Source organism: Chrysemys picta, chromosome 1 (genome assembly GCF_011386835.1).
Source record: "Chrysemys picta bellii isolate R12L10 chromosome 1, ASM1138683v2, whole genome shotgun sequence".
Classification (NCBI taxonomy): Eukaryota; Metazoa; Chordata; order Testudines; family Emydidae; genus Chrysemys; species Chrysemys picta.
Genome location: NC_088791.1, coordinates 202980264 through 203001906, shown reverse-complemented (window position 1 = coordinate 203001906; position 21643 = coordinate 202980264). Strand labels below are relative to the sequence as shown.

Below are 21643 nucleotides of genomic sequence, written 5' to 3'. Positions count from 1 at the left end.
TAACATCATTTCGCTTAAAGTCAAATTTTTCAGGAACATAACTACAACGTTAAGCGAGGAGTTACTGTAATTGTTATTGACAGTTCTTATATTTATCTGCCAATCAAAACTTTTTATAAAGTCTAAACATTTTTTGTCCTTGTTTGTCATGAGATGTTGTCTTAATGATTGAAATGCAAATAGTGCCCAACAGAAGAAAGAAGATGGGTATAATACTCGCCTTTTTGTGTCTTTCGGGGATACCTGAAAGGTCACACTTCAGTGTTTTGTTAAGCAATACATACTAGAAGCCAGTATAGTAGGTAAACTGTTAACTGACTTTTTAGGCTATTTCCTCTATATGGATGTGATTTGACACTGGGAGGAAGGTACAAGATCCTAATCTATCTTGGATTGTCAAGTACAGCTGATTGGAAAGTAGTGGGAAAACAGTGAAAAATGTCCAATTTTTTCCCTCCTGTATTTTTGTCAGACTTCTGAACTTTTCAAAATTTCCCAACCAGTTATATTGCCAAGAATACTTCTGTGGGAGGCTGTCCCTTAGTAGATCTGAAAAACTCAAAATGAAAGCATGGTATTGTATTGTTTATCAGGCATGTGATTAAGTCCTACTCAGTCTGAAATGTATATGTGCAATACTCCTTTCATTTTTTTTTTTAATTTTATTTTGAGGTTGTCACTTGCTATAAATTTTGCCCCAGGTGAAGAGAAATCTCTTCAGTTTCTTTCCATTGTCATACATTTGGTAATGAAAGTCTAGGATAGACAAGAAAGGGTCTTCATAGTAGGTAGAAAGCACAATCATAAATTTCAAAAATGTTTTAACAATTTGAAGGCTATTCTAGTAGGAAAGATTCTATTAGGAAGCTCACTATTTTTTAAGTTGTTGTATACATATTTTCCCACTGTCTTGTTTCTTTGCCAAACTTGTCTAACATCAGTTGCTTTTTTCCAACTTGCAAACTTTAGTTTGTTTTACTTACAGATATGTGACCAAGGTCTAATTTCTCTTCTATTACCACCTAAATACAAAAAGAACAGGAGTACTTGTGGCACCTTAGAGACTAATAAATTTATTTGAGCATAAGCTTTCATGGGCTACAGCCCACTTCATCGGATGGATGCAGTGGAAAATACAGCGCGCGCGCGCACACACACACAGTTTCATGTTCTCTCTGTGTGTATATATGTATTTTCCACTGCATGCATCCGATGAAGTGGGCATAGCCCACGAAAGCTTATGCTCAAATAAATTTGTTAGTCTCTAAGGTGCCACAAGTACTCCTGTTCTTTTTGCGAATACAGACTAACACAGCTGCAACTCTGACACCTAAACCCAGCAACTCCAACTTTTTTTCAGTCTCAATTTTAGAACAACTGAATCTCTGGCTTTCACCCACGTTAGCCAATAAGTGCAAACTCAAAATAGGAATGGTCAGAGTGCATAACCCCCTACTTTCCATAGATTTCTACACCGGATCTTTTAGTTTTGGATTCTTTCCTCTGCTTTGAGTTGGAAAAGCAATTTATTAACATGTAATTTATGTACTTTTTTGCAGTGTACTAAGGCATGCTGATGTCACCATAATGCCACAATTACGACGTCTGTATAGTTGAGGATGCAGTTTTTCCCTTCTCCCTCTGTTAACCAGTATCTCAAGGATCATTAAGGCTATCTATTGCTTTAGCAACCCCCTAGATCCTACATTGTAATATATAGGTTTTGAAGGAAGTCTGTTCTTCCATTTGCTTGAGGACTTTCTATTTAAAGAGGTGAGGCACTCATCCCTTTCAATCTTTGAATGTGCTTCCTTTTCAGCCATTCTGTTCCATTGTCTGTCGTGTGAGCCAGACCCAGGAATGGGAATTGAAATCTGGTCTTCCACTTGACAATTTGGAGCGTTACCCGGTCCACTTTTTTACTTTGTGATTTCATGGAACGGAAAAAGAGCATCTTACCCTAGGATACTGAAAGCTATGAAGGTAATGGCACATTGTCTAACAGCTATTAAATATAGCAATACCGTACAAGATTCAGATTGTTTAAATCAACAGTTCTGACTTGGACATTTTAGATAAAATAAGAGTTTCAGACATAGACTGTACTGTGGTTCATGGGCCCCTCCATGTCAGAGTTTGGTTTCAAGGATCCGAAACCGTTATCTCTGGAGAGCTAAAAGTAGTTCTGTTGCTGACATAAGCAGCATCAAGCTTCTCTGGATCCATCTGGATCAACTCATTCAGTGCTGTGGTCCAATGTCATCAGTTGTGAAGCCACTTTCAAAGTGGTTCTATGTCTGACATAAGCAGCATTATATGTCTAGAGCTCTTCTGGATCAGTTGAGTCCAGTGCCAAGAAGCAAGCATGTTTGCCTATGAAGCAGAGCTTACCAAAGAGGTGATGGTGCCCAGATCTGTCTGCTTAGGGATTCCAGCTCTGCTGTCCATGCCCAGTCTAAGTGGCATGGAAATCCATAGGTCCATGTTGGTTGACAGAGTCTGGTGCTTAGGATCAATCACTGCACAGAGCGTCTCCTTAATGACTCTGGATGGACATTGAGATCTGTGTGGAGATTTCTTGGTTTTCTTACTAATTCTCTTGGGTTAGACTTCAGTTTGGTGTGTTATGCTAGATCAGCATTTACTTCACTTATGTCCAGTGCCATACATGCTCCATCTATCTCCTTTGTAGTCCTGTAGTAGGTTCATGATGACCCTCTGGATTACTGACTAGCTGCTGCAACTTGCTTCCAGTACTAAACCAAGAAGAGCACTTTTTGGAGTCCAGTTCTGGAGTGACTCTGGTATGGAGTGGGCAGCTATAAACTGTAGCATCCTCCCACAGTATGGAATTGGTCAGTGCTGTTCCTGTGATGCTGAACCCTGCCTTGGTGTTAGAAAGCACCTCCTTGGATCCAGTGGAGCAGTCATGCTTTGTATTTGAGGGAGTCACAGCAGCTCTAGCTTTGATTATTTACAACTTCTTCATGACAGACAGTCTGTATCAGTTCCTTGAGCATTTTTAAATTCAGCCAAACGTTGGCTTATGGGAAGAAACACTAGTCTAGGAACCTATGGATTTACATCTAAGGATAAAGACTTTCATTACAGGGGCTTATTGGTGTGTAAGGTTTATTCCTTAGCCAACTATCAAGCAGTGCTGACCATGATTTCTTCACGTGTGGTTTGCTGCTGCTCAGATATGTTATCCCTCAGAGGATTGATACAAGAGAATGCCTTTCCCATTGAGGTGCCACAAACAGTACTTATTGACTTCCACCCAGCCAGAAGTATTCCTTTTACCTATGGGGTCTTGCCCATTCAGTTGCATTGCAATTTGCAAATTGCAGTTTCAATCCGCACACTTGATGATCAGCTTTGAAAGATGCCTACTTTCATGTTTTGGTCTCCATCATTTAATATAGCTTGGCTAGTATAATGGAAGACTTCTACCAAATAACATAGTGTTCTGTACTTTGGCATTCTTCTAGCACTACCAGTTTTCACCAAATGCTTGGATATCATAATTATTTTTCTGGGATGCTAGGGCATTAATTTCTGTGCCTAGATTTTGGCTTTCAGGAATATGTTCACCTTTCAGTTCTTGGAACGTTGTATAAACAAAACATGGTTAATTTTAATCCCTACACGAAAGGGTTGGGGTCATTGGAGCCTTAATGAGGCCCAAACCAGTAAACTTTCCTGCTGGAAGACAGGTTCCTAGTACACCTGGGTGCAACCTTTCATCATGCTATATTTTAGGCCTCTGTGTGGCTGCTGCTATGGATATACAACCCCTGTCTTGAACTATGAACACCGGTGACATTTCAGGCCCTATGAAATCAGTTTTATTGTGATGGGTTTTTGGATTTATTATTTTCCGATTTTGTTTTTTCCATTTTTTTAAGAGGGTTGTTTAAATCAAAATTGTTTGGATACATTGACAACAATTAAGTATCCTTACTATAAATTCATAAAAATATTCAGAATTGGATTGCAATGGGGAAAAACTGATTTAAAAAAAACCCTACAATTTAAATAAAACATCCTGCAGATATACAGTATATGTAAAAGTATTAAATCACATTTTAAATCGCCTTTTTAAAGTAGCACTCGGTTCCTATGACCAAACTAACATTGCTGAACAGTAATACAAGAAGTCCACAGAAGTAAGAGTCTCTTACAGTGTCAATGTAACTGAATTCATAATTAAAAAACAAAAAATGCACTAAACATAAAATAATTCATCCTTGCAGCAGTCATTGTTGCCATTTTAAATTAAACTCTAATTTTCAAGCTTCTTATATTCTGAAGGAATGTTTAAATTAATTTCAAATTTCCAAATTTTTAAATTTCAGACTATCAAACCAACAGTTTATTGCTGAGTAGCATTACAAATTGACAAATGTCATTATTGTTGCTATCTCTGGCAGACATCTTCATTGTGGTACATTATGGTTATCCTTTGAGCGTTATCTTCAGAAAGTGATTCCCTCTTGTCTGTAAGTAGATTTTCATATTTACTAAAGCTTTTCTTTGTGTCTAAAATTCTGACAGGAAAGAAGATGCAAGGTAGAGCAATGTCTGCTACTTTAGGCACTCGTCCCTTTATAATCTTCAAAAAAGAACTAGATAAGTTTGGAGGATAGGTCCATCTTTGGCTATTAGCCAGGATGGACAGGGATGGTGTCCCTAGCCTCTGTTTGCCAGAAGCTGGGAATGGGTGACGGGATGGATCACTTGATGAATGAACTGAACAGATATTCCGTTTGGGGCACCTGGCATTGGCCACTGTCGGAAGACAGGATACTGGGGTAGATGGGCTTTTGGTTTGACTCAGTATGGTTGTTCTTATGTTCTTACGTTCTTATCTTCCAGTAAGCGCCAGAGATCCAGTTGATCTGGGTTGGGCTCATTCTGAGTGCTGCACAGAAACACCAGCCATTGTTCACACAATTCTGATGAGGGGTGGGCAAGAGATGGTGTATTGCTTTACTGATCAATGTTTTGCATCTGTAGTGATTGCCAGGGATCAAACAAACGGATCAGGCGATGCATGTCTTTTGCTGGATGGACATCCCAGTGTTTGGAGAATTTGGTAAAAGCAAGCTGATAGGTTTCATGTAGATTGTCCAGGATATATACCTCTGTCTCTGTCTGCCTGTCTTTCTCTCTCTTTTTTTTTTTTTTTTTTAAAGTGATGAAGTCGTCATCCTCTTGGATGCTTCTTCACCAAACCCACAAGTTTTGGCTGTTCCAGTAATCAAGACCGACCTCAGGTCTTCCATAATAATGATAGCTAAGGCAGTTTTAGGGCAGTGGGTACCCTCAAAGATGGTCAGTGCTGTTGTCAGTTTGGGGAAAGCTGTCTTAAGTTTCAGCAAGTCTGATTTCTCCTGACTGCTAAGTAATGTCTAAAGGTTTGTCACAGCCTGTGTTGATGACTTCTCTTTTTTCAAAAACGTTCTGATAGAGCTCAGTGTGCTCTGCATGATTTTATTGCCTGAAACCAGCTATTCCATCTTGTGTGTACTACTTCAGGGGAGGACCTTCATGGTGTGCACGTCGTCTTTGGACTTAAGAAAAGCAACCCATCTTCACTTTCTGGCTGGCTTTTTGAAGATCGCAGTTTTCATACAAGTAACAAAAATGCCACACCACTAAAGAAGTGAAAATGCTGCCATGTCTCACCTATCAAATTGATTGTGACATAGATATGTACACTGGGCACGACACATTTCGGTGCTTCTCTGTGTGCTTTGATGCAGTATCCTGCATTGTCAGTTCAACTGCTGAGACATCATTGAAGCTGAGCTGGTCCCTATTCATTGACTCCATAAAGCCTGTGAGAATGTGGAGTGGTTTCAGCTCTCCATGAATAGAACATCAGTCAAATAGTAGTGATCTTCAACTCCTGGGAAAAAAAATATTCTGTCATAAATTTTCTACTTGTTTGTTACTGGAGGATTTCATTAAAGAAACTTAAAATTCAGTAATGGAAAAAAAATCCAGCTTCAAAATAATTATTATTTAATATTAAAGGGATTTTTTATTATACAGGCATAATACAGGTGCATTTCAATGCATATTAAATATGAAATGTTTGATAAAATTATTAACAAGCACTTTATAGAATAGCTCCAGAATCCCAATGTGGTGGATTTTTTTTGGGCTAAGGTTATTTTAAAGTTACAGGATATTAAACATTTTTTTCTTAAATTATCTGTACTTATATGATTTAAAGTGGTTAGTCTTTCCTAACGGTAACAAAAGTTTTCCTAAAGGCCAGTGTACCCATAATAAAAAATCTGCTTAAGGATCTGTTGTCATAGTAAAAGAAAAAAAACTTAGCTATGACAATATTTAGCACACTGCCGTCTTGGATATCTGTTGTCTCATCGATCACCACTGCAATCTTTTTCCCATGGATTTTGGCCAGCATTCACTGCCACCATGTGTTCCTGATAAACATGTGTCATGTGAATCTGTTGAATGCTGCTTCATTTTCAGGCAAATCCCCCTCCCTGCCTGCAGTGTTTTAAGAGGGAAAAGTCAACGCTACTTCATTTTTTTCCAATGGGATATCAGCCTCAGCACAGACTGCTACAAAATCTTCAACAAACTCCCGTCTGGCATCTGCAGACTTCATATGGTCTGTCTGCAGTTGTTCTCCGTAGCGAGTGAGAACCTTGATGAGTCTTGTCTATTTGGAACAATTTTTCAGATGGGCTTTTGACATTAGATGATTGTTGCAGGTATCATTTTGGGTCCAGTGTAGTGTATGTCAACAGTAGTTGCAGAATATCATACTGCCCAATTCATAGACATCATTAGGAAACTGACTAGCTCTTAACTGTGGTGTCAGCAGCATGTCATTTCTTAGCTTTCTGGATGAGCATTTTCCAATTGTAGAATGACTTTTAGACATGTTTAAATCATGTCCTGAACCATGGGTTAGGGAGCCACAATAGTAGTAGTAGCAGGTCGCATCTTTAAGCAAATCTCCTCCCCCCCCCCCATTCCTGATGGACATAGCTATGTTGCCTAAAAGTTAAGTATAAACCAGGCTTGGGAATCTCGGATGGAAGGTGCTCAAGAAATCTACTATATAGAAATCTTCTATATAATTTTAAAAGCATACTTTCCTTAACCTTAAATACATTGAAATATTATACTTTATGTATCTCTTATACTAAAATAAATGCACTTGTTTCTCATACAACTTAGTTTATCCAAAACTGTCTGGTAAAGGATTATGTCTCCAGTGTCTGTTAAATTGAAGATTCCCTTAATTTTGTTCAGAAAATAATCATCCTACCATGCTGTCATTCAGGTAGTCAAGGTTATGTTGTGGTTTTGTTAAGGCCGGAAAGCTAAGGAGAGGAAAGATAGTGAAGTTCCATTCCTTTTCAGAAGCAGAGTGTGAGGACAGTGGAGCTCTGTTTCCTGTCTTCCATCTGGAAAGAAAAAGGTGCTGTCCCTTGACTCTGTTAAGGGACCCATTTTTGGTAGTGTTTTGGATACTACCCATGCTATCTGGTGTGGTCTGGAAACCACAAGGGTGCAATTAGAAAAATTAAGAGTACTGTCCCATGAGCTGTCCACAAAGTTCTGCCCATTTGCCATACCAAAACAATATGCCAAAGTGGAACTCCACTCATCATTCGAGCTGGCCGGAAAACATTTGTTTTATGAAAAAATTTGAATTTTCAACATTTGTTTCCATTCCAGCGTGGAACAAAACTGAGACTTACTGAAATTCTTTGTGAAAAGGAGAATGATTCCCCCACCTCAGAATAGCTGATAGCTTGATGGGATTTTGGAGACACTGGTTCAAATCCCTGCACTGCCTGTTTCAGACCAGGGACTTGAACTGTTGTCTCCATCTCATTTTTTTTTCTCTCCTGTTGGCGCTGTTCTACTTTGTATAAATAGGTCACGTTAGGCCAGAGTCACTCACAGAAACTCTCTAGCCCAGTGATTAGGGCACTCACCTGGGATGTTGGAGGCTCAGGCTCAAGTCCCTGGTCTGAATCAGGCAGGATTTGAACCTATGTCTTCCACATACTGGGGGAGTCCCTCACCACTGGGGCATTAGGTATTCTGGGGTGGTTTTTCTCCCTGAAACCAACACTTTTCTACCAAAAGCTTTAGTTTAGACGAATCTGCATTTTCTGACACAAAAATATATAGTTGACAAATGCCTGACCAGCTCTACTACTCATAGTTTGTGCCTATCTTCATAGTATGTTCATCCCTCTTTGCTGTGAGCTTTGATCAACAGTGAAATATTTATATTTAGACAACCATATTAGACTTCATTTAACATGCTGTAGAGGTGAATATTTCTATTTTTAGTACTCTACAACATGTGTGCCCATTCAGAGCTTTGGACATATTTGACAGTCTTTTAGTATAAATACACTAGTAAACAGAACCCAAGAGCAAAATAACTCAGTGACAACATAGATCTAATAAACCGTTCCATGGAATCCATATAGCATATGGGCAGTTCAGACCTCGCAGCTATTTCAGGGTATTTGCAGATTCAGAGAACCATCCCTGCATCAGTTTACACGGTTCAGATTTTGAAGACACTCCAATTGGCCCAAATCAACCCCTTAGTAAGCTTTAACTGTAGAAATTCAGAAAGTGCATATAGATGCATTCCAGAATAAGATGGCTGGAATTCAACAGTACAGCTAGGTAATCAATAGTAGAAAGCTGGTAAGAATTTTAAAATACAGTTGTCAAGGCTACAACTAACTTTTTGCTGCTGTGTAATAGATGAATGACTGGTATGGCTAATCAGAAAGGTAAAGAACAGTATGAAATAGTAAAAATGCAGAAATTGGAGGATTATTTGCAGTTAAAAACCAGCATAAGTAAAACATATACAATGAGCATCAAATTACAGAAAATTACTTCAAATAAAAATATTCTTGTAATATATCAGCATATTTGGAATAGGCAAATAAAGAACTACTGGATCCCTTACTGGTGGTTTGGAGAGTTTTGGTTGAAGTTACTTTTGTGTCCATTTTTATGTAGGAGGAGGGTGATATTTGCTTTTCTTTTGGGATGCTCTTTTCACAATACACTCCTGCTTAAAAGGTGGGCAGCTGCATTCTGAACAGATTTCAGTTTCTGAATAGTCTTGATGCTAATCCTCATATAGTTTTACATGTAGCATACAATAGTTATAGACTATTAGAAATGTTGTCTTCTGTCAAGAATGAGTAAATGTTTAGTTAATACTCCTTCCCAGTGAGTATATGCTATATGAAATAAGAGTAAGTTTTCTTACTTTAAAGTTGTATTTGACTTGATACTTTTGTTTCTTCATGGATGTGGATTTAAAATGTTTGTATATATTCTAATAGTTTTATTTCTTTCAGGTTATGCAATGGTCTCTGCAAGATGGCTTGTTCTTGAGTTGGAGCTTTTTAAGGCAGACATATGCTGGTACTTCAACTTTATTAAGCGGACTATAATTTCTTCTCTCACGACAACTACATAAGCAGACAAAATTGCAAAGATCTGCCCTGTGTCGAGTATGACAGCCACGACCCGTGGCTCTCCAGTAGGAGGGAATGATAGCCAGGGCCAGGCTCCTGATGGACAGTCTCAGCCTCCCCTCCAACAGAATCAGGTATGATGCTAATGCTGTTAGTAAAGCTGCCTAGAAAGACAATAGTAGTTCTGCAGCATTACTTTCCAGGTAATTCTTTCAAAATTTCCTTAGGGTATAATTTTATGTCTCGTTGAAGCAAGGTCAGGCCTAGTTTGTACTTTGTTGGAAGTCTGTTGGTGAGTCACTGCTGAACAACTGCCTCAGTATGGTGATAGGCGACCCTGTACTGCAGAAGGTGCTGCCTTTAGATAAAATACCATGTGGATGAAGTAACCTGCCCTTTCAAGTGTCTTTACTTTGGGCAAAAAGTCTGCTTACCAGGATGTCGGATGCCACGTCTGATTCACCTACCTCAGATTTTGTGATGTCAGCTTGATACTCAGCACTCTGAAACACCTTTTTGACCCCTCTACCTTGAGGAAGATATATACTTGTTTTTATTCACTAAAATTGATGCCTTAATGGCTGATACGTCCACCAGAATGGTTTCAGAATTGGGGGCCCTCTGCATAGAAGAGAAGTGCTGTACCTTCTGTTTGGGTAAAGTAACATATAGGAGCGTCTTAAGCTTTATTCTGGAGATCAGCTTCATTTTTCGTAGTTCACAGGTAATAGTTCTCCTGTCTTGCTTGCAGAAACTGTCTGCATGAAGAACGCTAGCATACCCTGGGTCTATTTATATTCCTTTCATTAAGCAGTTCTGCAAGTCAGCACCCATTTTGTTAACTTACCTGTCATCTTAAAACGGATTGAACAATACAAGTATACTGTATCAGGATGGTCCTTTTCCAAATGCTATAAGTTGAAAAGCGGTTGGCAGTTCACACCTTCTGTAGGATTTACAAGCTGAGGGTCCAGATATCTGCCAGAGTTGCATGTGGTAGGAGAGGGTTTCATGCTGTAGTCCTCTCATATCAGAGAATTGGGTTAAGTTCAGTATATAGTTTAATGTAATTTTGCCCTCCCTGAATCTACACTGCTATAAAAACCCCCATTGTTAGCAGACCTGTTGATCTTAAGATGGAGAATAGAAAAAATTGATCCCTGTTAACCTGAAAAATTTCTTTTTTAGAGTAGTAAGGGGCAATGAATAACTTCCCCCTTTTCACAGTTTCAAACAACTTTAACAAATTTCAGAACTTTTTTCACTGGAATCTTTAAAAACAGTGGAAAAGTCTGTTACTAGTGCATTAAAGCTTTTTTGCAAACATTAAATTTTGTTCTAAATTTAAGTTGACAATATTCCTTTAATGACAAATAATTTAGGGTAAATGGGTCTTCAGTGATTCATGCATTGGTAATGAGTGTGGCCTTGTCTTCCTTAGATTTTTTTTCTTTAGTATTTCCACACTGTTGTTTATACCATTAGAGTTGCTCTGATAGTAAGAATGATAAGAAATTTTAAGAAAAGAGAGGCTGGAGTAGACAAGGCAAGAGACAGTCTCTCCTAATTTGGTTTCAGTCTGACCCATGTCACCAGTGAGTAAAAATGATCTGACTACAAAACAGCTGTGAATATGAAGTGTTCTTAGTGAAGAGAAATCCAGGTCAAAACCCACCTTCATAATTGCATCTTTGATGGTAGTCTCACCATACTGATCAAGGATTGCATCAAGTTTGAATTATCTTGTCACCTGTAGATGTGGTCATCTGCAACTTGGCGCAAATGAATAGGTTAATGTATAGAAAGGTATGCTACTGAACATACTTGTTAGACTTTAATGCCCAATTGTGGGGAATAAAAATACCACAAATGTAAATTATACAGAATTTTCTTTAGCAAAGATGAGACTTTAAATAGTACAAGTGAGAACTACATTTGAGTGTGGCGGAGAAGATAAATCAGGGTCTAAAATTCAAGAATAGCGAAGAGTGCGTCCTGTGTTGTTGGTCAAGTGGGTATAGGTGACTGAAAGCATTTGAAACTAAAATCTGTCGCCTTGTGTCGGAAATAAAGTTATTAACACATAGGCTGACTTTGGTATGCAAATTTCACCATGCCAAATACTGAAGGGAATTGAAGGCTGCAATTTAACATGGCTAAGATTCTAAGTACTGTAAGTTGCGTAATAAAATGGGGTTTAGAATGCTGATAGACTTTAATGTGACATTCAGAAAGTTTATGCCCAGACAACTTAACTTTTTGTGTAATGATTTTTTCAAAACAAATAGAAGTGTTAAAATTATTTTCATTTATATTTGTTATTGGTTTGAAAACATCCCTGAAGTATTTGCAACCGAAACATTGTAGTATTGTTCTAGTGCATGAAAATCTGAGTGAAATTATTCCACTGATTGGCTCCGCTTAGTGGAAATGCAAAAAGTTAGCAACAAATATTTAAAAAACAAAACAAAACAAAAAATTGATCTTAAAAAAAAAAGGGGGGGGGGAGGGGGGGAAAGAGAGAAATTCTTTTATTTTCAGTGATCCAAGATGGTACCAAGTTACACAGGAAAGAAAGATTGATTGTTCTTTCACCTCCTCTTATGTTTCTGCACCTTCTGCTATCTTGCCCTTTCTTTAGCTCTTTGGAGCAGGGACTGTCTCATTTTTATATAGCGTGTTCAGTGCAGCAACTAGGGTTGCCAACCCTCCAGAATTGTCCTGGAATCTCCAGGAATTACAAATTGTCATATGATGAAACTTCCAGGAATACGTCCAACCAAAATTGGCAACCCTAATTTACAGGACCCTGATGCTGTTGGAGGCCTATGGGTACTACAGCAATGCAAATATTTTGAATAAAGGACAACTGCTTAGTTCAATTTTGAAGTAATGAAATCTTTACTATATTTTTTTGGTGATTGAATGAATTTTAAAATTAATTTGCTATTGGCATTATTGGAAGACTAAATTCTGATCTAAGCGAAGAGACTATATGAAACTACATTCATGCTGTATTAAAGTTGAAATTGTAATTGCGCAAGCGTTCCATAACCTTGAGTTAAAGGAAAACTGCAATGAAGTGTAAAAATATGCTAATTACTACATTTTAAGTTATTAAAACATTTATGCCTGAAATTAGGTCCTCAGTCCATATTTAGGCATTAATTAAGAGTGCAAGTGATGGAACCAAGAGCTAGTTTGAAGAGGAATACAGTTCTTGGGAAGGATATCAACCCAAGCCTGGTCTCTCAGCTATTTAATACTTTTTGGTGTCAGAAAAGCAATGTGGATAAAAATCTATTTTTAAAAATAAATTAACTTTTACTGGATTTTTAAAAAATTAAATACATTTTTCTTTTACAGTATAAACCTGTGTTAAATTAAATTTGAAATTGACAAACGGAAGTTCTAAACTTACTATAATCTGTTAAAATTTAAATGGAAAAAAAATGCTGCATCAATGAACCCTTCCCAATTGTAATAAGTTAAAAGGTACTGCTTTTTCAAGTGTGTATATATACCGTTTTTGGGAAAACATCTTAAATTTTGAGGTCAACTCAAGCTATTTAAATGTTACAATGTTATATGCTGCATTAAGTATATTATTTTCAGTCTTTACAGTGGAGCGAATGCTGGTATTTTTTTTTTCCCAGATGTAAGTACTTTCTGTTTCTGTTGTGCAGAAAACCTTTCGCCTGTATTACTTTTGGTTTCAGTTTAGGTAGCAGGTGGAGAGAATATTTTCCTCATTTCTTCATTCAAAGTTGAAAAACAGTAGAAGAAACAGGAAAACATTCAGCCTATGAATAAAAAACAGATGGAAGAGGATGAGATCTAATTCTAAAACTCTGAAGGACAGGGACAGATTTTTAATGGTCTTTAGGCATTAATGATGACACAGTCCATCTACTTTACTCCTGGGGGAATTCTGCGCCACTGCACATGCGCAGTATTTGTCCCCTGCAGATTTCTTTGCTTCCCCACAGAAAAATAACTTTTTAACTGGGAAGCAAAGGGAAGCCACAAGAGCAGTCATGTGACCCATCCCAGCAGTATGTTTCAGGTGCCCAGGGCAGCTGGCAGAGAGGTAAATCACTGTGGGGCAGGAGGCTCCTACCCTGTGCCGGGCTCAGCTGCCAGTCCCAGCTAGGCTGGGGAGGACGGAACTTCCTCTTCCCTTGCACGGCATCTGGGGCTGGGTCAGACCGAACCCCAGATTTCTCCCCCAGCTGCAGGAAGCTCTGCCAACTTTCTTCTACCCCTCCCCACCCCGGCTTCCTGCACCCATTGCTCCTCAGCTGCAGGGGAAGGGATCCCTGTACAGGGAGCTGCTCCCCCATCTGCGCAACCCCAGTGCAGCCAGACCCTCCTGCTGAGCCTCACTTGCCCCCCCCCCGCACTCAACCGCTCCCCCGAGGAGCCCCGCTCCCCCTGCACCTGGACCATCCTGACGAGCCACCTGGATCTCCACCCCACCAAGCCCCAACCAGCTGTACCTGGATCCCCACCCCACTCCTCCAGTATCTGGGCCCCCCCACTGAGTTCCCCACACCCAGAATCCTCTGCCAAGCTCTATCACCACACATCCAGATCCCCCACTGAGCTGCTGGCACCCAGGACCGCCTCAACCCACCCTTGGGTCCCCCACACTAAGCCTCTCCACACTTGGATCCTGCCTTGCTGAGCCTGCCTGCCCACACCTGACACAGAGGGGCAGGGTCCTTGCGCTGTGTCAGCGTCGGGTGACGCGTCGCCTCTGAGTCCATGTCCTCGGGGGGGTGGGGAGTTGCATAGTGATCTCCCACCTTTGTGCAGCCAGTGGCCTCTGCTTCCCAATGCCGTACTGGAGCCTTCACATTTATTTGACAAATAAAATTTGCAGAATTTTTAAATATTGGGCACAGAATTTTTGTTTTTTTTGGTGCAGAATTTTTATTTTTTGGCACAGAATGCTCTGAGGAGAAATCAACTCACTAAGTACAGTTAATACTTTTTGTTTAATAAATCAGTTTTAAATAAAAAAATGATTTGATATTTTCTTAGCACATTTAAGGTAGTTTTATTTAGCTAATAATTTTTAAAGTGCTGTTTCTTTGTGTTTTTAATTGAACATCAGTTTCCATCCAAATATATCATGACATGATGAATTTGGAGTAAAAATGTTATCTGGTAAATAAGAAATGCGTCCCTCATCATTTTCTAACATACTGAAAAAATATAAAAATTAAGACTATGACTAAATATGTTGAGCAATATAATTGCTTAAATAAATATCTATAAACATAATATGTGATCCTGGTTAGCAAAAATAAATACCATATTGAGTGTAAAGGCTTTGTTTAGTTGCAGATCAACATGTTCAAATGGTAGTACCAACCAATTAGAATTAATCTCTTTTTAGGAATATAACTAAAGTACACACGTAAAAACAAGTTTAAAGTAGATTTAAATCAAGGTTCCTGCTTGATTTAAATCATGATTAATATTGGTGGTTTGTAATATATTGGCAACTGCTGCGAGAAGGAAGGGAAGGAATGTTAAGTTCATATGTGCTCACTTCAGCAAGTAAACATGTTGCTGCATTTTGGACAAGTAAAGAAATCGTTGCCTGCAGCTGGCAAACTGTAGAAGATGGAATAACAATAGTCATGTTAAAAGAAAATCAAGGCTTGGGTGGCAGTTACCGAATTCCCACAAGAGCGAGCAGGGGTATAACCAACACCAAACAGGTTATATAAATAGAAATCTTTAAAAAGCAACAGAGGGTCCTGTGGCACCTTTGAGACTAACCGAAGCATTGGGAGCATAAGCTTTCGTGGGTAAGAACCTCACTTCTTCAGATGCAAGAAGTGAGGTTCTTACCCACGAAAGCTTATGCTCCCAATACTTCAGTTAGTCTCAAAGGTGCCACAGGACCCTCTGTTGCTTTTTACAGATTCAGACTAACACGGCTACCCCTCTGATACTAGAAATCTTTAGTATGTGGTTCTTTATGATCAGAGGAAGACCTGTGTATTCCGTGTGTAATTTGTCTTATCAACTATCTGTGATCCATACAACCAGAGCATAGAATTCGTAGTGGCAGTGCTTACCAACCATCACTGATTCAGTCTCGTTTCAGTATAAGCCAGCTATCTTGGCTGGATTCAATACAATCTAGTTGCCATGCACCAAGTCAACATTCCCCTTCAGGGAGGCTCTTGACTAGTCCACTAAGAACAAAATCATGGGCCAACTTTGTTTCAAATGATACCATTTTCCCTCTTCCAGGAAACTAGCTTTGTTTTTAGACTACTTGAATATTAAAGAAAATATTTAATTTGACTAATAAATAATTTTAGTTAAGAAATTCTGAAAGCTTTAAATAGTCATATTTAGTGTTTTTGTCCTTTTTCTTTTTTTAACATTTTATTGACGTTCTCTGTTTGCTTTCAAAATTCAAATGAAATTTAAAGGGAAAAAAAGAAGCCAAGAGTAAATGATGTACATCTACTACAGTATCTGAGAAATAGGATGAATATTGTGCATACAATATTTAATTTAAATCCTTGAAATGTTTTTAATTCAGACTTCTTCACCTGATTCTTCCAATGAGAATTCCCCAGCTACCCCTCCTGATGAGCAGGGTCAAGGGGATGCCCCACCCCAACTTGAGGATGAGGAGCCCGCATTTCCACACACAGATCTGGCAAAGTTGGATGACATGATCAACAGGTACTTTAAGATTGATGCACTCTTCCTAATCATGTGGGTTATAGGTAAAATCTCTTAACATTGCCATCAAAATGTCTGGGTCTTTCTTTGTGTTCGTGCATTAGATTGCATATTTGCGGATGGGAGGGAAATAAGAAAAGAGATGGGGATTGGCAATTTTTTTCTAAAGTTGAGCCCTCTTTAGTGGGTTAAAAAGATTTTACACTTTTATCCTAACCTAAGGGCATAATGAAGGGGAAGATATGTTTTAATTTCTTTTCAGAAACCTAATTAAAATGCAGTACTTTTTTAAAAATTCAGACCTCGATGGGTTGTTCCTGTGTTGCCGAAAGGGGAGTTAGAAGTTCTTCTAGAAGCTGCTATTGATCTTAGTAAAAAAGGTAAGTTGAAAATGCAATGAATGGTTGCTAGAGGAATGTGTAAATCTGGCTTCTTAAAGGTCCTCCATATTCCTGTTGGAGCTTTATTTCTTTAATAAATTGAAATCCAAGATTCCCAAAACCTGGACTAGCATGAAAAGCTGCATAGATCTTTTGAAAACAGCATAGTTATGAGTTTTCTGCCTTGACACAAGCACTGGGGAACACTGACTCCACAGCTATAAAATAAGTATTATTGGTCTTTTCCCACTTGTTTTCTGTATTTTTACTTGCATATCAGACCTGATCAGGTCTATTTTCCTGACAAATTCTTATATTTTAACTTTGAGGTTTAATTTTTTTTCTTCAGAAAATTTTTGAGAAATACCTTGCTAAAAACATTTCTTCAAAATCTACATTTAGACACTTTAGATAATATTAGAAAATAAGATTTGGAACAATTAGAAACTGTGACCCAAAACAATTAGAATCATATAGTTAGATGCTGTTTGTCTTGTCTAACTTATTTGGGTCTAGGACAGTTCCCCTCAAGATTGTGTTCTTTGTGTTCAACATGTTGTGTTAGGTCAGAGTGACAAATGTCTCTTACATGCTTCTCCCAGCCTCTTCAAAGTAATCTTTCCAGGCCCTATAGATGAGAACTCTGTAAATTCACAGAGAAAGTAGTTGGTGAATTAAGGTGCCTTAGAGGAAGAATAGTATTGTTTTAAATATATTTTTATTGAAATATAAAATTGCCTGTTCTTTACCCTTGGGTAGTTGGACTAGGAGGAACTGACCTCATTGATAAATATTTACTCCTAGAATTGCCAAGGAGTAAAGGTTGTTGTCAGCAGGCAGTTCTGGCCTGCAGGAATTATTTTGTACGAATGTTAGTCATCTGTTTTGAAGCACCTGCTGGAGAAAAATTGTATTAATCCAAAAATATCTAGAGTATGTCTACACCACGATAAAAATCCCTTGACACAGAGTCTCAAAGCCTGGGATAACTGATTTGGGCTTGAGTTGCGAGACAAAAAATTGCAATGTACATGTTTGGGTTCAAGAATGGGCTCTGAGACACTCCCAATTCACAGGGTCTCAGAGCCTGGGTTGCAGCCTGAACCCAAACTTCTACACTACAGTTTTATAACCCTGCAGCCTGACCCCCTGGGAGCCTGAATCAGCAGACCCAGGTCCAGCCGTGGCCACGTGGTGAGTCTTTTATTGCAGTGTAGAGCAAAGGTAGGATATGATGCACGCGTCTTATTGTGCAGTTGATATGTTCTCTCGGACTGCAGTTGCCATTGACTTTTGGTAGACGTGTGTGCCTGGCTGAAATCTTCAAGTGAGCATAGAAGATCTCTAAAGAGGTCACGTTTGTTCAATGACAATACAAATGCTACCTTTCAAAAAATTTGACAGATGCAGCTAGCTACATCTCTGGGTCTGCTGCTGCAGCATGCTGGTAGGAAGAAATCCTCTAGTTTCTAGTTTGAGGAGAAGTTTTTGGGTGCTGGCAGCAGCTATGTCTGCCTTTAAAAAAAATCACACCACCATCAGTAGTGTAGCAAATAAACAAATATAGACAGACAGCTTCTTCAGCTGCTCTACAGACCATACCTACACACTCCACCACAAGGTAACAAATTTGACAATCCGTTTGGGAACTCTTTTTCACACACCTCCCTACCCTTCTGAAGAAGATCTGCAAAGCTGCAGTTTGGAGCTCCATTTATACAATATGTTCTAAGCACCACTATTGCTGAATTTAGCATCTAGTTCTAATATCAATTTTAGGCATATGTTCTACAGTTGCTTTTCATTACCACTCGTTATTCCACCCCTGGGGCTTATGCTGCAGGCTACTTTCCCACAAGTGGAAAGAGAGGTTACCAGGAACTGTTAAGTGTGTTGTGTATATGTGCACACTTCCTATCTTTCCCCACTCATTGAAGTAATGGAGAATGGCTGAGACTTTTGTCCCTTTTATAACTCTGAACAGTCAGATTTATGAGTGAGGTGCTTACCTGTTCTGAAGTGGGGCACTCTTTTGCTAAATGGTCCTGAACTTCGAAAGTGTGGAAATACAGGGGCAATATACTTCAAGAATGATGATTATTATTATGCAACCTTTCTGTTAAACTGTGGGAAATGTATGTCTTCTTCAGTGAGATTATGTGGATTTATTCTTTAAATCCAAATGATATCTGCTGGAATGGATACAGAGAGGATGAGGACTGGAAGAAGGGATTGAAATTGAAAGATAACTGTGATCCTAATATTGTCATTGATGTAATTTTGCACTGAGATCTGTGGCTCACCAGAACTTTAGAGCAGAGGAACCAAATATGTTTTGGAAGCTCACTAGATTATTACACCACAAAACTATTTTTGTTGCATGTTTTTTGAGAAACAGCATGGCCTAGTGGATAGAGCATTGGACTGAGATTCAAGACCTGAGTTCCATTTCTGACTCAGCCACTGTCCTGTTGTGCGAACATGGGCCAGTCACTTCATCCCTCCATCTGAGTCTTTATCTATAAAGTGACTTTGAGAACTACTGACGAAGAGTGCTATATAAAATGAGGTGGTTATATTGGTATTATTATCTCCTGCTAATTTGGGGGAAACATAGGAGGAGGATAACTGGCCCATTTAAATACTTTGTGGTACTGGCAGTCTGATGGTACTATTTACTCTATTTTTAATCTTTTAGAAAACTATTTTTCAGGCAGACAATATAGTCTTAGGGCTTGTCTATACTTACGCGCTGGTTCGGCGGCAGGCAATCGAACTTCTGGGTTCGATTTATCGCGTCTAGTCTGGACGCGACAAATCGAACTCAGAAGTGCTCCCTGTCGACTCCGGTAATCCTGCTCGCCGCGAGGAGTACGCGGAGTCAACGGGGGAGCCTGCCTGCCGGGTCTGGACCGCGGTAAGTTCGAACTAAGGTACGTCGACTTCAGCTATGTTATTCACGTAGCTGAAGTTGCGTACCTTAGTTCGATTTGGGGGTTTAGTGTAGACCAAGCCTTAGTTTAAAGAGGCACTCTGGTGGTTGTCTGAGGTTTTTCTGAGATTGGAGAAGCAACCTATTGAAAGAATGGTACCTGTCAACTCATTATTAAATAATTATAAAATAACTAAAACTAGGGACAGTATTTTTGAATAGTGGCAGCTACTCCAAAAAAAAATTTTGTTAATTGAGCTATATAGCCTATATTATAACAAAAAAATTATGCCTGGCTCTTATGCTCTGCTTCCCCCACAAAACCCTGCTACAGTTGGTCTGACAGCTGCTGGGTGTTCCCATTATGGGGTGTGCTGTTTCAGCTCATGATTTTGTAGTATGGGCCTGGTTCTTTATAGTGTTCAGTTGTTTTTTCATGTTGCTAAAATTTTCCCGAGTGGTGCAAGCAAGAGGAAAGGAAATGTCAAGTTTTAAGAACTTATAACTCAACCCTTTATTTCTGCTGAATTTCAAAGACCTGCTGCAGTGGAGGTGTTAGTTTCTCACAAAAAATCACAAGAATTAAAGAATATTTTATAATGGAAGGTATTAGGAGTTACTGCCAGCTCCCTGAATTTAGCTGTCTTTCTGGGTGGCTCTTTGAATCTCTGTTGAATTGTGGGGGAGGGAAATTCCTGTTCCCAAGCTTATATCTTCTCTGTTACTCTTTTGAAGCCACATGTCCTGCTCATTATTCGTCTAGACAGACTAGAACAGGAATTATTTTCTGGGTTCCCGTGATTGGTTGGTCACTGGTTTTTGAGGCTGGGCGTGTTACATTGCATAAGGAGTGTGATTCCAGGACTGAAAATGAAACACGTCCTGCACAGTTAAGTGCAGGATACAACCTCTAGGCTATTAATGTCATAATTTATATTTGCTGAATTCCTATTTTCATGGATTTGTAGATAAAACCATAAGGAACCATTGTGATCATCTAGTCTGACCTCTTGTATAATACAGGCCATTGCTTTCCCTGAATGAATTTGTTTGAACTCATTTTCTGAAAACAGTTGTATTCAATGTATGTGTGACTCAGTATATTGAAAATATATTTTCTTTTCTGTCCCCAGAATTGAGTTATTTTCAAATGAAAAATGAACTTTAAAGAGATAATGTCAACTTAAAAATCACATTTGTGTGTGAAAATTTGGGGTCTACTGTTTCAAGTAACCTTGAAAGCTAATACAACTGAAAGAGTGCTGTATTTTTTAATTTTGTATATGGCCAATTTCACTGTTTTTGTTGATGGTCAGTTTCACTTTGTCTCCTTCATTAGCATAGCTCTTAGGTACTGCTTTGGAGTGAGTTCAGTGCAGGAACTGCATTAGGCTTCTCCTCTCTTCCCCTCCCCTTCCCTGGAGAGGCAGGGGTAGCCGCAAGGGGGACCTCTAGTATTTACCCCTGTAGGTGCTTGTATCTATTTGGGTGAATGAGCAGGGCCAACTCTAGTTTTCCCTGCCACACACAGTCTTCTGCTGGGATAGTGTTGGTGAGACCTACCAGAGTGGTGGGTCTTAGAATTAACACTCCTTTGAGATGTATGGGGAAGTCCACCCCTCTCAGAGCCATTGTTTCAGGCTCTCTGCAGACCTGAGTAGCTCTCTCTGCATTTGTTGCACTCTCATCATGTTTTCACAATTTTTCTTTGTAACTGTGAGGGCAGGTACCCGTACCCCCCCTCCCCCCCACATGAAATCCAAAGTTTTGATTCAGTTGCATGACCCAAGGATGCTGGGGCCCTAGGGATGGGCATTTAGTGTCTATGTTGTAAATATGGCCCTGCTTATGTACCCTGCAAGCTGGTTTTTACCACTAACAGCAAACTGAAGAGACAAAAGACGTGTGTACAAAACAAAAGGAGGAGTGGAAGGGGTGTGGTTTTGTATTCTTGATTTGTCATGCCCAAAAGACTGTTTAAGTCTCAAGGGAGCAGAAAACATTTACAATTTTTAAAGCACTTTAAATATAGGACCTACTATTTAAAGGCTGTTCTATCAAAAATTATTTTTTGGAATTAATCAGTTTCACCAAAT

At 39.0% G+C, this 21643-nt stretch overlaps 1 protein-coding gene across 7 annotated transcripts in view; it reads left to right on the top strand.

The window, feature by feature from the left end:
• Positions 1–21643, top strand: part of USP9X (ubiquitin specific peptidase 9 X-linked) — a 214754-nt gene that overhangs the window by 27437 nt on the left and 165674 nt on the right. For 6 of the 7 annotated variants that reach the window (XM_065578842.1, XM_065578850.1, XM_005301756.5 and 3 more), the window contains exons 2-4: positions 9399–9652; positions 16090–16235; positions 16536–16615. In XM_065578842.1, the coding sequence (XP_065434914.1) occupies positions 9557–9652; positions 16090–16235; positions 16536–16615 (322 nt within the window). In that variant the 5' untranslated portion in view covers positions 9399–9556. Of the gene's footprint in view, positions 1–5024; positions 5099–9398; positions 9653–16089; positions 16236–16535; positions 16616–21643 lie in introns of those variants that run through there. The other variant, XM_065578841.1, reaches the window with a different exon arrangement.